General features: G+C 36.4%; 2 protein-coding genes across 2 annotated transcripts; one reads left to right on the top strand and one right to left on the bottom strand.

The window, feature by feature from the left end:
• The first annotated feature begins 2,468 nt into the window (after nucleotides 1-2,468).
• Nucleotides 2,469-6,230, top strand: LOC140893404 (cyclic nucleotide-gated ion channel 17-like). Its single transcript, XM_073302475.1, has 7 exons — nucleotides 2,469-2,562; nucleotides 2,701-3,214; nucleotides 3,367-3,579; nucleotides 3,668-3,969; nucleotides 4,094-4,205; nucleotides 4,651-4,887; nucleotides 5,457-6,230. The coding sequence occupies exons 1-7, from the start codon at nucleotides 2,534-2,536 to the stop codon at nucleotides 6,165-6,167; spliced, it is 2,118 nt and encodes a 705-aa protein (XP_073158576.1). The 5' UTR covers nucleotides 2,469-2,533; the 3' UTR covers nucleotides 6,168-6,230.
• Nucleotides 6,231-6,277: 47 nt separating this feature from the next.
• On the bottom strand, nucleotides 6,278-13,224 carry LOC140893405 (preprotein translocase subunit SECY, chloroplastic). The gene is made up of 8 exons (XM_073302476.1): nucleotides 12,850-13,224; nucleotides 9,938-10,095; nucleotides 9,444-9,829; nucleotides 8,645-8,944; nucleotides 8,471-8,560; nucleotides 7,470-7,593; nucleotides 6,962-7,125; nucleotides 6,278-6,702 (listed from the first exon to the last, which is right to left on the bottom strand). Exons 1-8 carry the CDS (start codon nucleotides 13,065-13,067, stop codon nucleotides 6,478-6,480), a joined length of 1,665 nt encoding a protein of 554 aa, XP_073158577.1. The 5' UTR covers nucleotides 13,068-13,224; the 3' UTR covers nucleotides 6,278-6,477.
• Between the last annotated feature and the right edge of the window lie 239 nt (nucleotides 13,225-13,463).

The raw sequence follows: 13,463 nt of genomic DNA, 5'->3' as shown, positions 1-13,463 counted from the left end.
AGAACAACGAAGACTTAACGAAGAATAGATTTAGATGAAGAACGAAGAACGAAGAGGAAGAGCGAAGAACAGACAAAAACAAAGATTGTTGAAACAATACTTACTTGTCTCAAAGAACCTTGTCTCTGATGCCAAATGATATGAATCTTGTTGATTAATGAAAAGAAAACACGAAAACAAGCCAATTTGTGCCCTCGGATCAATTAAACGAAAGACTCAAGTAAGTTTTCGATCTTTTTGAAACAAGTAAATTACACAGAAATAACAAAAGATAAATTTTGAATTTTCATGTTTAATCGATAAACGATTACAACGAAAATTACGAAATAATTGATTTCAAGGAGACCTTCAGATAACTTGTATCTGACAATCTTCAATGAAGAACAATTGACAAACACCACAAAGTTGAAAACTTTGATAAGTTTGATTTGAATAAAGCCAAATTTTCAATAAAATTATTGAGAGAATTTTAGACTGATAAAAATCAATAATGAATTCTTAATTATTGAATATTGAATGTATCTGTTGTATCTATAATACAACTACAAAATAATTAAAGATAACACAAAATAATGCAAAAAATATCAAAATATATCACTAGAAAGTTTCCTAGTATGCTTAAAACACTCAAAATAGGTAAAAAAAAATATCAAAAATAATATTCTGCATCGCGCACACACACTTCACGCCACCGTGTGTTTTTCTTTGAAATCTGCTCGCGCTCGAGTGGTAAAAACTGGCGCTCGAGCGAGCAGTCTTCTGTCCAATTTTTTTCAGCTAGCACAAGGCGCGCTCGAGCGGTAAAACTTGCGCTCGAGCGAGAAAATTTCTGTCTCGCAGTCGCGCTCGAGCAGTAGGATGTTGCGCTCGAGCGAGAAAGGCTCTGTCTCGCACTTTGAACATCTTCTTTCTCAAGGTCTTTTTGCACTTCAAGAACAATAAAACATCCTATAAAATGATCTCCAATAATTCCAACGCCACCTTGATAATTTAGCATCATATTTTGAAGAGCTTCCTTGAACTGTTTAGCTCGACGCCTTGTAATCGGCCCTTCTGACAGCTCCAATAGATCTCGAACATTCTCAGCAACACGATCCGCATGCGAGCTGTCCACGACCGCATCAGTGTTACTATGTCATATTTTGTAGTTAAAATTAAATGTGTAAGTGTTTTTTGATTATAAATTAGTCTATTATTATAGTTTAATTATTAAGTATTTAATTTATTTGATGAGTCATCTGTCAGCCCAGGATCAGTAGATTTTTTGGCTACGCCCCTGCTCCACATCATCAATCAAATATCTCACTACTCAAATATTCGACATTTCAAAATAAAATATCTCTCAAACCAAATATTTATGAGTCTCATTTTCACCATAATATTATCTTTATTTCATTTTAATAAATTCTTTTTCACTTTTTGAAATAATGTATGCGTAAATTTATTTTAAATCCCGAAAACCCAAACTTAAATTTATCTACAGTCCCTTTCAGAAAAAAATGTGTTTTTACACTCTCTAATCTAAAAAAAAATTGTACTCCCTGTACCAAGATATCTTTCACTGGTGAAATTCATTACAAAATATCCACCATTTTGGATGACAAATTGTGCTCGATTAACCATTGAGATTAGCGAGTTTGACTACCGCGACTTTAAATGACAAATCTTGGCGCTTGAACGGTTTAGGCCAATGGTTGGCACGGACCAAATGTGTCGAAGATTTTGTTTTTTTGTTTTTTTTTTGTTTAAGTAAAACATCAACTTCATTACATCGTCAATATATTTTGGTGTACAACTGTTCGAAGAAACAAAGGAATAGCATCACTAAAAATTACAAATGTGTCGAAGATGTTTGTGTAGCAAAAATATGACTACTATATTGAAACACGACGGACCAAATTAATTGCAGCTTCAAATTTGAGGGACCAAAGTGCCATTCTCTTATCAAATTGCTTGTTCTAATTGGTGTTTGTCTCTTCTTTGACCCATGTCGCATGTTGAATAATATAGTAAAAAGAATCCCAACGGCTGACTTTTCTGAATCTGTCAGCTTACTTCCCCGCAAGTAAAATCTCTTCATTTGGGTCTTTTGAATTTTTTATTCGGGTTTCTGCACACATGAGAGTGACATTATTGATCTGATTTCAGCAACCTCATCGAGAATGTTTTGTTATTTTAATTCATTATCAAAGGTTATATATATATATATATATATATATATTATATATATATATATATATATCGAGGACTTTTCAGCTGCCCAACAATATTTTTTTTCTTCGTCTTCGACCACTAAAACCTGGTATCGGATTTTAGTTTTTTTTTTTTTTTTTTTTTCGCATAACTAAACTACGGTACTGAGTTTTAGTGGTTGGAGACGAGTTGTGCATCATTGGTTGGACAGCTGAAAATTTATATATATATATATATATATATATATATATATAATAATAATAATAATAATAATAATATAAATATATATATTATCAAATTTCATTAGAAAACGGTGATTACGTTTACATGCTTCATCAGAATGGAGACGAAGAACGAGAAACTTGTGAGGTATGTCATATGTGACTAATACTGTTTTTGGTGTTTGCTAAAATGATAAATTAATCATCTTTCTTGGATAACATCATCTGAGCTTGTGGGTTCATGTTTTAGATAATGGGATTTCTAATTTCTGTCTAAAATGCTTAGGTTCTATTCTAATAGTGTGAAGGAACAAAGAAGCTTTATGCCATGGCAAGAAAAGTCATCCACGGGCTACAAATTCTCACCCCCACTCTTCAATTCTACAGCAATATCCAAAGTTATTGATACTCTCAAGTTCGATCATAAACCATCGCAGAAGCATATACTCGATCCCGGTAGCCGGATTGTGCTAAACTGGAACAGGGTATTCATTGTTTCGTGCCTTCTGGCTATTTTCGTCGACCCATTGTATTTTTACTTGCCCAGCATAGGAGAGAACGACGGGTCTTGGTGCTTGAAGACGGATTACAATTTGCGGATGGTTGTGACGTGCTTTCGTAGTGTTGCAGATATTTTTTATATGTTGCATATGGTGATAAAGTTTAGGACAGCATATGTTTCGCCGAGTTCACGAGTTTTTGGTCGAGGTGAACTTGTTATGGATCCCAAGAAAATCGCCAGGAGATATATCCGATCCGATTTCTTCATTGATCTAATCGCAACACTTCCTCTTCCACAGGTACTTTTTTCAAGGACTAACGCTTTACCTTTCATGTCAGTTCAAAGCTTGCATTGTTTCTTGAATGGCAGAAGAAGATGAAGTCACGTTTCCCTTCATTTTTGAGCTTTAAATACGAGTGGTTTACGGTGCGTCGACTCTATATATTGCAGTTTGTCAATTGGTTTATCATGCCTGCTGCAAGAAACCATCGAGCTAATCATAATAACAACGCTCTTGCTTTGATCGTGCTGCTACAATATATCCCCAGACTGTATGTTATGTTCCCATTAAGTTCTCAGATCATAAAAGCAACAGGAGTTGTCACCAAAACTGCTTGGGCCGGTGCCGCCTACAATTTGCTACTCTACATGCTGGCAAGCCATGTATGTAACTCTCTCATTCTAATTTACTCTATTATCAAAAGACTCGAGGACTAATTTTATCTGTGCAAATATCATTTCGAGGACATAGGTCTTGGGTGCGGCATGGTACGTCCTGTCGGTTGATCGGTACGTGTCTTGCTGGAAATCGGTGTGTAGAAAAGAGAACAGCACTACAAGATGCTTGATCAAATACTTGAATTGCGACTCAGATGATAGCAGAGAGCGCAGTTCGTGGATTCTTGGAACGGATGTGTTCAGAAGTTGTGACCCTGGTGAAGATATCAGTTTCAATTTTGGAATATTCGAAGACTTGGTCACAAAACGTGTTGCTTCTTCTAGTTTTGTTCGGAAATACTTCTATTGCTTGTGGTGGGGATTACAGAACCTAAGGTACATTTGTTTCTTAAAGAGAGACGGAAATATACTTGAATTTATGGTCCTTGTACCTGTCTAACTAAGCACTCAATGCCAATGTGGCTTCTTTTGTAACCCATCATCTGTTTTGTGATGCTAGTTCATATGGGCAGAACCTGTCGACAAGCACGTTTATCGGGGAGACGTCGTTTTCCATACTCATCGCCATCTTGGGTCTTGTTTTGTTCGCACATCTTATAGGAAATATGGAGGTCAGTTGCCAGATTCTGCTTCTCTTATTTTTTTTTAATGATCATTGGAGAGGGTGAAGTTGTAAGGATCTATGTATATTGTCTTGGGGCGTGTAGAATGGGCGAGGAAGCTTCAATTATTTGTAATTTTTTATTTTATATATTTCTTAATTTCTTGTAAGATTTAAATTTTAATTATCTATAATTATAATTTCTTTTGATTATGTAATTTTATTTTGTGTTTAAATACTCATGTTTTAATAAAATAAAAAAATTAATATTTCACATCATTTTTGCAATATCATCTCACACTTCACAGAACCATAAGATGAAGTTAACAATGTGGACATTGACATGCAATGAACTTGTCATCACACCAACATCCTCAAACCATTGAACATGTCTTAGATGTTAGACTATTTGTCCCGACATGGTTTGATTTACGTCCTTTCTTGTCCGCATGCAGACATACCTGCAGTCTTTAACAATACGGCTCGAGGAATGGAGACTAAAGCAAAGAGACACCGAAGAATGGATGAGACACCGTCAGCTTCCCGAAGATCTGAGAAGACGTGTGAGGCGTTTTGACCAATACAAATGGCTGGCGACTCGAGGTGTACACGAGGAAGCTATTTTGCAAGGTCTCCCAGCAGATCTTAGCCGGGATATCCAACGTCACTTGTGCTTAGACCTTGTCAAACGCGTATGATTCTCCATCCCCATCTTTCTTTCATTTTTCTTTATTCTTTTATAACTTGAAAATTCACAGCCGTTATCTTTTGATACGCACTGAGTAAATTCTCGAACTATGCGACAGCTCCACCGATCTTTTTTTTATAACATGAGAACCCGTAGCCGTTATCTTTCGATGCGCACTGGGTAAACCCCAGACTAATGCAATAATGTGCAAACTACACTAGTCAGGTAAATCGCACTACGAGCCTTGTGCGGCAGGCTAGTCAAGAATGTGTTGGTAGAGCCCTTTAGGGGGCGCTCCACCAACTAGGACAGCCCTTCAGGGGCTCTCCACCGAACCTTCTTGATTTCACATAATCAGCATCTAAGTTGAAGAAACTTTAGAGCATTTATGAAGGATGGTGAAGTTCGCAGAGGGCGGCCTTCCTCCCTCTTAAATTTTCTCTATTAGCTTATACATACTAATGTATTAGATACTATTGCACTCGGTGATATTTTCAAATTTCGGAGTGCCACAAGATGTTTGGCTAAATTATAGCTTTAAACATGGTGCACTTACTGTTGAAAATTTGCCAGGTTCCATTTTTCGCACAGATGGATGATCAATTGCTTGATGCAATATGCCAGCGACTGGTCTCTTCCTTGAGCACCAAGCAGACGTATATTGTTCGTGAGGGAGATCCTGTGACAGACATGCTCTTCATTATCAGGGGTCAACTCGAGAGTTCAACTACAAATGGAGGTCAAACGGGTTTCTTCAACTCAATTACACTTAAACCAGGTGATTTCTGTGGAGAAGAGTTGCTTGCTTGGGCTCTAGTCCCAAAATCATCAGCGAACTTGCCGGCTTCAACAAGGACAGTTCGAGCCCTTGTAGAAGTTGAGGCTTTTGCATTAAGCGCCCAAGATCTCAAGTTTGTCGCAAACCAGTTTAGAAGATTACACAGCAAGAAACTGCAGCACACATTCAGGTTCTATTCCCACCACTGGAGGACGTGGGCTGCGTGTTTCATACAAGCAGCCTGGCGAAGGTATAACCGAAGAAAGATTTGTCAAAATCTCAGCAGAATCGAGTCATTTGCATCAGATTTAATGGCAGAAGCTCACACAGAAGGCAGAGATCGTGAGTTCACGTCATCAAATGTAAAATCAGAGCTCCGGTGGACAATACTAGCTTCAAGATTAGCAGAGACTACACGAAGGGGAGTTCAGAGGATTGAAGATGTGAATTTGCCTAAATTACCTAAACCTGAAGAGCCTGATTTTTCAGACGAGCCTGACGATTAGTTCTCGCTCCAATCTATCCATATCTATAATATTTCATTGTATTTTTTTTTATATTTTTCCCTATAAACTTTTGAAAGAAGGGCAAAGTTTTCCAATTGTGAATCAATAGCTTTGCCCTCCAATTATTACATATAAATGAACATTGCCATTCTGTTTAACTTTGCAGTTGTATATTGGTTCAATTCATTTCGAACCAAGAACAAAATTTAGACTCGTTGAATTGCAAAATTTACAAATACGATTTCAGTAATTACTACACCTATTCATTTGCACATCTTCAATACTTGCACTTTTGTTCAACATATGATCATCAATACTTGTCAAAATCATAAAACTCGATATTCTTGTATTTCTGGGAAATTATCTCCGCTTGAACTTTTCTAGCGGTATCACTTGCACAACCAACAAGAATGAGAACTGAGGTACCTGCGAATCCTCTAAATGCAGCAAGGTGTGTGACTTGTTCAATTACGGCAGGACCACCAGCAAGAACTGCCAAAAACACAGACCCGAGTACTGATATCCGGCTCAGAACCTTAAAATCCACAAATACAGGCATCAGATTGAATTTTGGTGCTTTGTGTTAAGATGATTAAAAATCAACCTGGATATGACTACAATGTAGCAGATTGAATTGCATCATGTTGTGTGTTGTGAATTGAAACCGACGCGAGAAATGAAAATTTACTGTATTCTTCTTTCAGTCTTTAGTGTGTCAAATACATTGTATATATGCGTGTTCAATAAACTAACCGCTGCAAATATCAATAAAATTGTGTTGAGAGACAATTTACCGTTTTAATAAATGCAGCTGTACTTTTTCCAGGTCGCACGAGCGGGATCGAGGCACCTTGTCTTTTCAACTGTTCGCTGACATCATCAGGATCCAATTGCAGAAACGTGTAGTAATAGTTGAAAAATGCAATCAACACGATGTTTGTCGGCAAATAGAGTGAACCTGGATGAACATATGCATATTATTTTTATGTCCCCGGTAATGATAAATTCCTTCAGTGCTTCAGTTGTAGCATTGCTATACAGCTAGTTTTCAGCCATTTTTGTTTCAAGAGAACCCCAAAAACGGCTTCTAACTGTAAACCTATATTTCTTTGGAAAATCATAAGATTCAATGAATCAAACAAGTGGATAATATATGACGTAAACCCACCTAAGACACGAATGCCATACACCTGGACTAACTCAAGCATTGAGATGGAGGAAGTATGAAAAATTACTAGTAATAAATCTCTAAGTAACAGGCATGAAGAAACCAAATTTCCATGGGAAGATTTAATAGCATACCTCCAGGAACCAAGTCTACAGCAGCCTTTTTCAAAACATTCAGACCAGTAAAGCGTGCTAGAGTTCCTGGAAGAGCTAACGATGAGGTAGAGAAGATGATTGGCATTACTCCAGCACTATTCACCTGCCAATCAAGAACTGTTAATTCCAGTAGAAGGGCTGACTGATCTCGTAAAAAAAAATATAAATTAAATATTCAAAAATTAAAATATAATAAAAGACTAATTTATAATCAAGGAACACTTATAAAACATTTAATGTTAACTAAAAATATTACACATTGACACGAACAAGATATAAAATATTGAAGATGTACCCTGTGGCTTTTCATAGAATATAACTCATCATATTGAATTAGTGTCGATCATTGCAGTAAAATTTCTTTCAATGTAGACAATCGTAAAATCTGCCAGGAACTCCCATCTTATTCCAGATGGAAGTTTTAAGAAGTTAAATAGTTGAGAATGGTACTTCCGTTGTTGCAGAAGAAAAAGGAAGCGTTAAAACAAGACAAATCATTCTGTCAATTGAGTAATGTTGTGCTGCTTCGGTCTCTGCTGATCGTCGACATAATTAAGAAATGGTAGAGATCTTATGACAAAACCCTATTCAACAAAAAAAATATTTGAACCAAACAAAACCCTATTCAAGAAAACTACTCACTTTCAGATAGACAATTTCATGCGTATATAAAAACGACAATTTCTTTTCAGTTTTATCTAATTGAAAACAAATATTTATAAGAAAAGTGGTCTATGAACCTATTATACATAATAGCAGTCAGCAGAAAAGAAACTCAATGGGATAGCGAAGAACAAAAATTCATCCAAGGCTGGAGCCAATGACAATTCATCTCATATATACTAATAACGAAAAAAAAAAATTCATCAAGGGCTGGAGCCCACCTCTTGCTATAATAATAATAGTGCAATCCAAGTCAAAGGATAGTCAGGTACAGTTGACAAAAACATAAACCAAAAACCTCGAAACAGGCTACATACCTTAAAGGGTAAATAAGCAGACTTTTGAAGCCCACCAGCTCCACTAGTGTATCTTGAGGCATAATTGATTGGAATTTTCCTCTCCGCTTCCTGAATGATGTGGTCAGAGATTAATCAACAAGGCCTTTGGCTGGCATCATATGAAATGTCTTTAGTGCAAGATGTAAAGATCACCTGAACGTATACAATTCCAAGAACTAGCAGCAAGAAGCACACAACGATGCCCCCAAGTCCAACATAATTACCATCTCGAAATGCCTGAGCGACCGTCCTCCCAAAAGATGCCGGCAGGTAGGAGATGATATTTGTGAAGATTAAAAGAGACGTGCCGTTTCCAAGTTTTATGTCGGTTATCTTTTCCCCAATGTATGTAGTGAAAACTGAGCCAAGAGTCAGCATGATAACAGATGAGAGAACCCATTGGGTACTGAAGTCATTTACGTAAGGACGGAGAAATAATACTTGACCAATTGCCTGCCAAAACATATTCTTTTGTCAATATTATCAATTTAGAAATCCCGTCGCATGATATGACCGTCAAAAGAATACAAAAATTATACAGTTGATACTGTTTAAGGATCAATCAATCAATCATGAAACATGGATTAGATGCTTTTGTTTTCATGTTCCCTTTAGATACAGCCCTTATTTGTGTATCTAAAAAGGGTAAAAATTCTAAAGGATATGCTGTTTGACCAGCACAAATATACAATGAGAGCAAATGAAATTGGGCATTTTATGATCATGCAAAAGAGTGTAGAAGCAGACATTTTGCGGGAGAAAGTAGAATTCATATTTGTATGTGTATAATAATATACAAAAATATATATGTGCACAGGAAACTTCAAAGCAAGAGCGGACAGCCTCTGGCCACTGCCACTGCCACTGCCACTGCCACTCGGCTCTCATTCTGCCACTATGCATGCATATACACATGACTGTATTATATGGCATATGAATCTGACATCTGTACCTGCACAATGGCAAATCCAACGGATGCATAGCGAGTATACTGCAGCACTTTCTTTCTTCCAGCTTCACCTTCTCTCTTCTGAAGTTCTTGCAACTTGGGGTAGATTTGTGTGAGAAGCTGAAAAACAATTTGTGCATTGATAAAGGGTACGATACCAAGCGAGCCTATCCCAAGACGACCAATACCTCCTCCAGAAAATGAGTCTAGCGTGCCTAACAAGCTATTTTGATCAAGATTACCAACAAAAGCATCCCGATTTACCCCACCAAGAGGTATGTATATCCCAAGTCTTGAAAGAGCCAAAAATCCTAAAAGCTTTAAAAATTTTCCAGGGAGTGGACCTTTGAAGAAATCCCCAAAATCAATGCTAGTGTCTTCAATTGCAGCTGGAAAATGCCAAAAAAAAATTACCAAGGATCGAGAGAGGTAAATCCGTAGATGAAAAACAATGGTAGAGGAACATTAATATTAGTAAAAAAATGCTGATAAGAAACCTGCCGCTCCTCTAGCTGATGAAGAATTCTCTTTTCGGGTGCCTGAGGCACTCTCAAGTGTTTGAGAAAACAATTCTAGAGCACTTTCCCAAGAAGTTTTTAAATCCAAGAATCCATCAGAATTAATCCCAAGTGGATCGAATGCACAACACTCGCAGCTGGAAACATTAAATCCGGAAAATGAATATGTCAATACATATTGTTGAAATATTGTCCCACATCCGTAGGATAGAGTTCCTGGGAGTCCTTAATATAGACAAGGACAACCCTCACCTCTTAAGCTAGCTTTTGAGGTGAGTTAGGTCCAAGTCAATTTCTAACATGGTATCAGAGCTCAGGCCCTCCGTGTGTGTTGGACCGCCCATAATTGGGCTGCCTATAGTTAGGTCACCCGTTAATATCTTCACGCTCCAGATATTCATTCCTGGACGTGAGGGGGTGTGTTGAAATATTGTCCCACATCGGTAGGATAGTATTCCTGGACAGTTCTTAATATAGACAAGGACAACTCTCACCTCTTGAGCTAGCTTTTGAGGTGAGTTAGGTCCAAGTCAATTTTCTAACACATACAAAGTTCTATGAATCTGAAGCAATCAACATATAACTTTCTAAAAGGGAAAAGTTACATACAAAGTATCAGAAGAGCCACTCCTATTCTTAGTACTTCATTTACAGTTCAGGAGCAAGGAAAACCACAGAGCAATGAGAATATAACTTCTTTTTTGGTTAACTGAACCCCAAAAACACACATAGTTAATGTCACACATCTCATGTCACCAGGTCATTAGAATGAACCTGCAGTAGTGCATATATCATATTAATAAAACGTGACCCGAAAAAAATTCACTTTGGTCCTCAAATTTTCGCAAGAAAATCAAATTCACCCCTATATCTTTAATTGCTTCAGTTTCATCCCCGTGCTATTGGTAGTTGCTTCAATTTATCCATTTGATACAAAACCGAGCCAAGTAACTGATCTTTGGGTATTTTTTGTAATTGTACATAATCAAATTGTTTTATCCACTTCATATAATAATCTTTCTCTAACTTTGCAAGTAGCTGAGATTAAGTGTGGTGTGATTGAATGTGTAATTGTTTTCTAGTTAATCAGGTGTATGGCAATCGGATGTCTTGTAAATTCATACCAAATGCAGCAGACAAATCAAACTTTAAACTCAAGGAGGTAAACTAGTGTTGCTTGCAAAGCTGAATAATGAATACAACTCAAAGTTGATGAAAGAATTTCATTAGATTTAGAATAACATCCCAGCAAAATACTAAAAAGAAAATACATCTTTTGCCAAATTTTGTATCATATGGATGAAATGCAAGCAATCATTAAAAACTCTGGGATGGAAATGAAGTAATCTAAAAACACACGGATGAATTTTGATTTCTGGGTGAAAAGTCATGGACCAAATTAAATGTTACCCATGTGGTCAACATTTACGTCATTTAGGTACATCAACCATAAGCTCGCAACTTGTTAACTCATTTAAAATCAAAAGGAGTTACAGGGAATCTTATATATATTTGCTATTTTAACTGATACATGAAAACAAACTCTCCGTGAATACCATTGAGAATCCTGGAGTTCCAGAGTAATTAGAGGCAGCAAGCGCATATTTTATGGATAAAGGAATGATGACTTTGGTCTCAAGAAGGAACGAAAAAATGTTGAGGTACTGATATTTCTCGAGAAAAGTGAGGTAGGCTTCATTGGGAAACAAAAATATATGAAGACAAACGACGCACATACAATATCTATGGAAAGTAGAAACTATGGCAATAGTCAGAAACTTTTAACAAAAAGTAACTCATTCAATCACCAATTTGACAAAAATCACTACATCATTCACAACTTTATTTCAACATATTTCATTATTAATAAATATCAACACAACTCCAATAACTAAAACAAATGAAAAACATTCTGCTTCCTCGTGTGCTAAAGAAGCCTAGGAGATTCCTTTTCACTGAGATATCCTTTTGATTTGCATATTCAATCCAGCTATTACAGTAAACCTCAATATGACAAGAAGGTTGGCACTTAGTTTATAGAAATCAGTTATAGAAGAATATGTTTCAATACAACTTTGAAAAATGTTTATCCTCCCACAGCTTCCAAGGATGACTTACCAGTTACCAGCAAAGATATGATATATGAACAGAGAATTCAGAGATAAGCCTTAAGCTCCAAAAATCATACAGTCACGCCCGAAAATAATAATTTTCTTTGATATTATAAGAAGCTTAATGCATGACAGTGGAGGCACACTATTACGTGACACTTGCTCAGTTCTTTCATAAGCTAAAGCTCTCCATTATTCAAAAAGTCAACGCGACGAGCAAAAGGGTTCAAAATTCCTCAACTTCTCATGAATTTGCATGGCATGTTCATTCGTAGGTAATGAAAATTCAAAATACTGAAACTATTAACCACGTTCGAAACAAAATGTATAGCCAGAGGAAGACCTGGCACCTGAAATGAAAAAAAAGGTAAAATTTTATATCTATTTTTTCCTAAAATCTCAGTTTCGCACCAGCATCCAGTCCAGCCGTACATAAATTCGCCAGTTAAAAATCCAAAAAGGTACAAACATAAAGCACAACACAATAACGAACACACAAGATGCTTTATCATTTATGAATGTGGCGGTAATCGATAAAGTTCTCCGAAATGAAAGCTTCAAGTTATTCTGAATTCTGTGAAAACACTACATGATACCAGAGCAACAGCCAAAGTTCACCATTAACTACAAAAACAAGAACCCGGAAAGCAAGAACTACACAAAATCTACAAAAGAACAAAAAAACAAGAAAAATTGAATCTTTTCGAGCATTCAAGAAAATACAAGGCATCAGGACCAAAACCATTTTTCAAAAACATATGTAAATTAATATTTCGGTACCTTTGAGTGAGGATGCTACTTGAAGGGTCGCTACTGCTGCTGTTCTTTGTGTGGATAGCGAATGTTGCTCTGCAGATAGGACTATTACGGCTGTTGCATAAATTTTTACGAGGCTTAACACAAAAGGAACGATTTTGCGTACTGGAAAGGCGAGGGAGGGAATTTGTGAAGCAAGAATAAGTTGAAGATAAAGAAATTTGTCTGACAGAGGTCAACATTATCCTCTCTACAAAAATGATCGAACCCAAGAACCTCGGAATCTTTTGCCCGTCTGTAGGATTTAAGACAATTGGCACCCTCAATTTCGTAGAATCCGCAGATTAAACCAGAAAAGATGAAAAGGGACACTTAGATGCTAGTCCCCATTGATGAAAACATTACCCTTTCTACCCATAATTTAAGTGAAGTTTGCAAATTGATCTCAAAACATTACCCTTTTTCTCGTATATATCATATTTGTCCTTTTTTATTTTATTTATTTATTTTAAATAATAATTTAACTAATAATATACAAATAGATGAGTTTCTTTTCTTTTTTTTTTGAGAAGAAAGTAACTTTATTAAATATGATCGAAAACATTACAAATCTTCCAACAAAAAGGAAAATTATCATT

Source organism: Henckelia pumila, chromosome 3 (genome assembly GCF_033568475.1).
Source record: "Henckelia pumila isolate YLH828 chromosome 3, ASM3356847v2, whole genome shotgun sequence".
NCBI classification, from domain to species: domain Eukaryota; kingdom Viridiplantae; phylum Streptophyta; class Magnoliopsida; order Lamiales; family Gesneriaceae; genus Henckelia; species Henckelia pumila.
The sequence above is the reverse complement of the archived record's forward strand: the minus strand, read 5'-3'. Positions and strand labels throughout refer to the sequence as shown.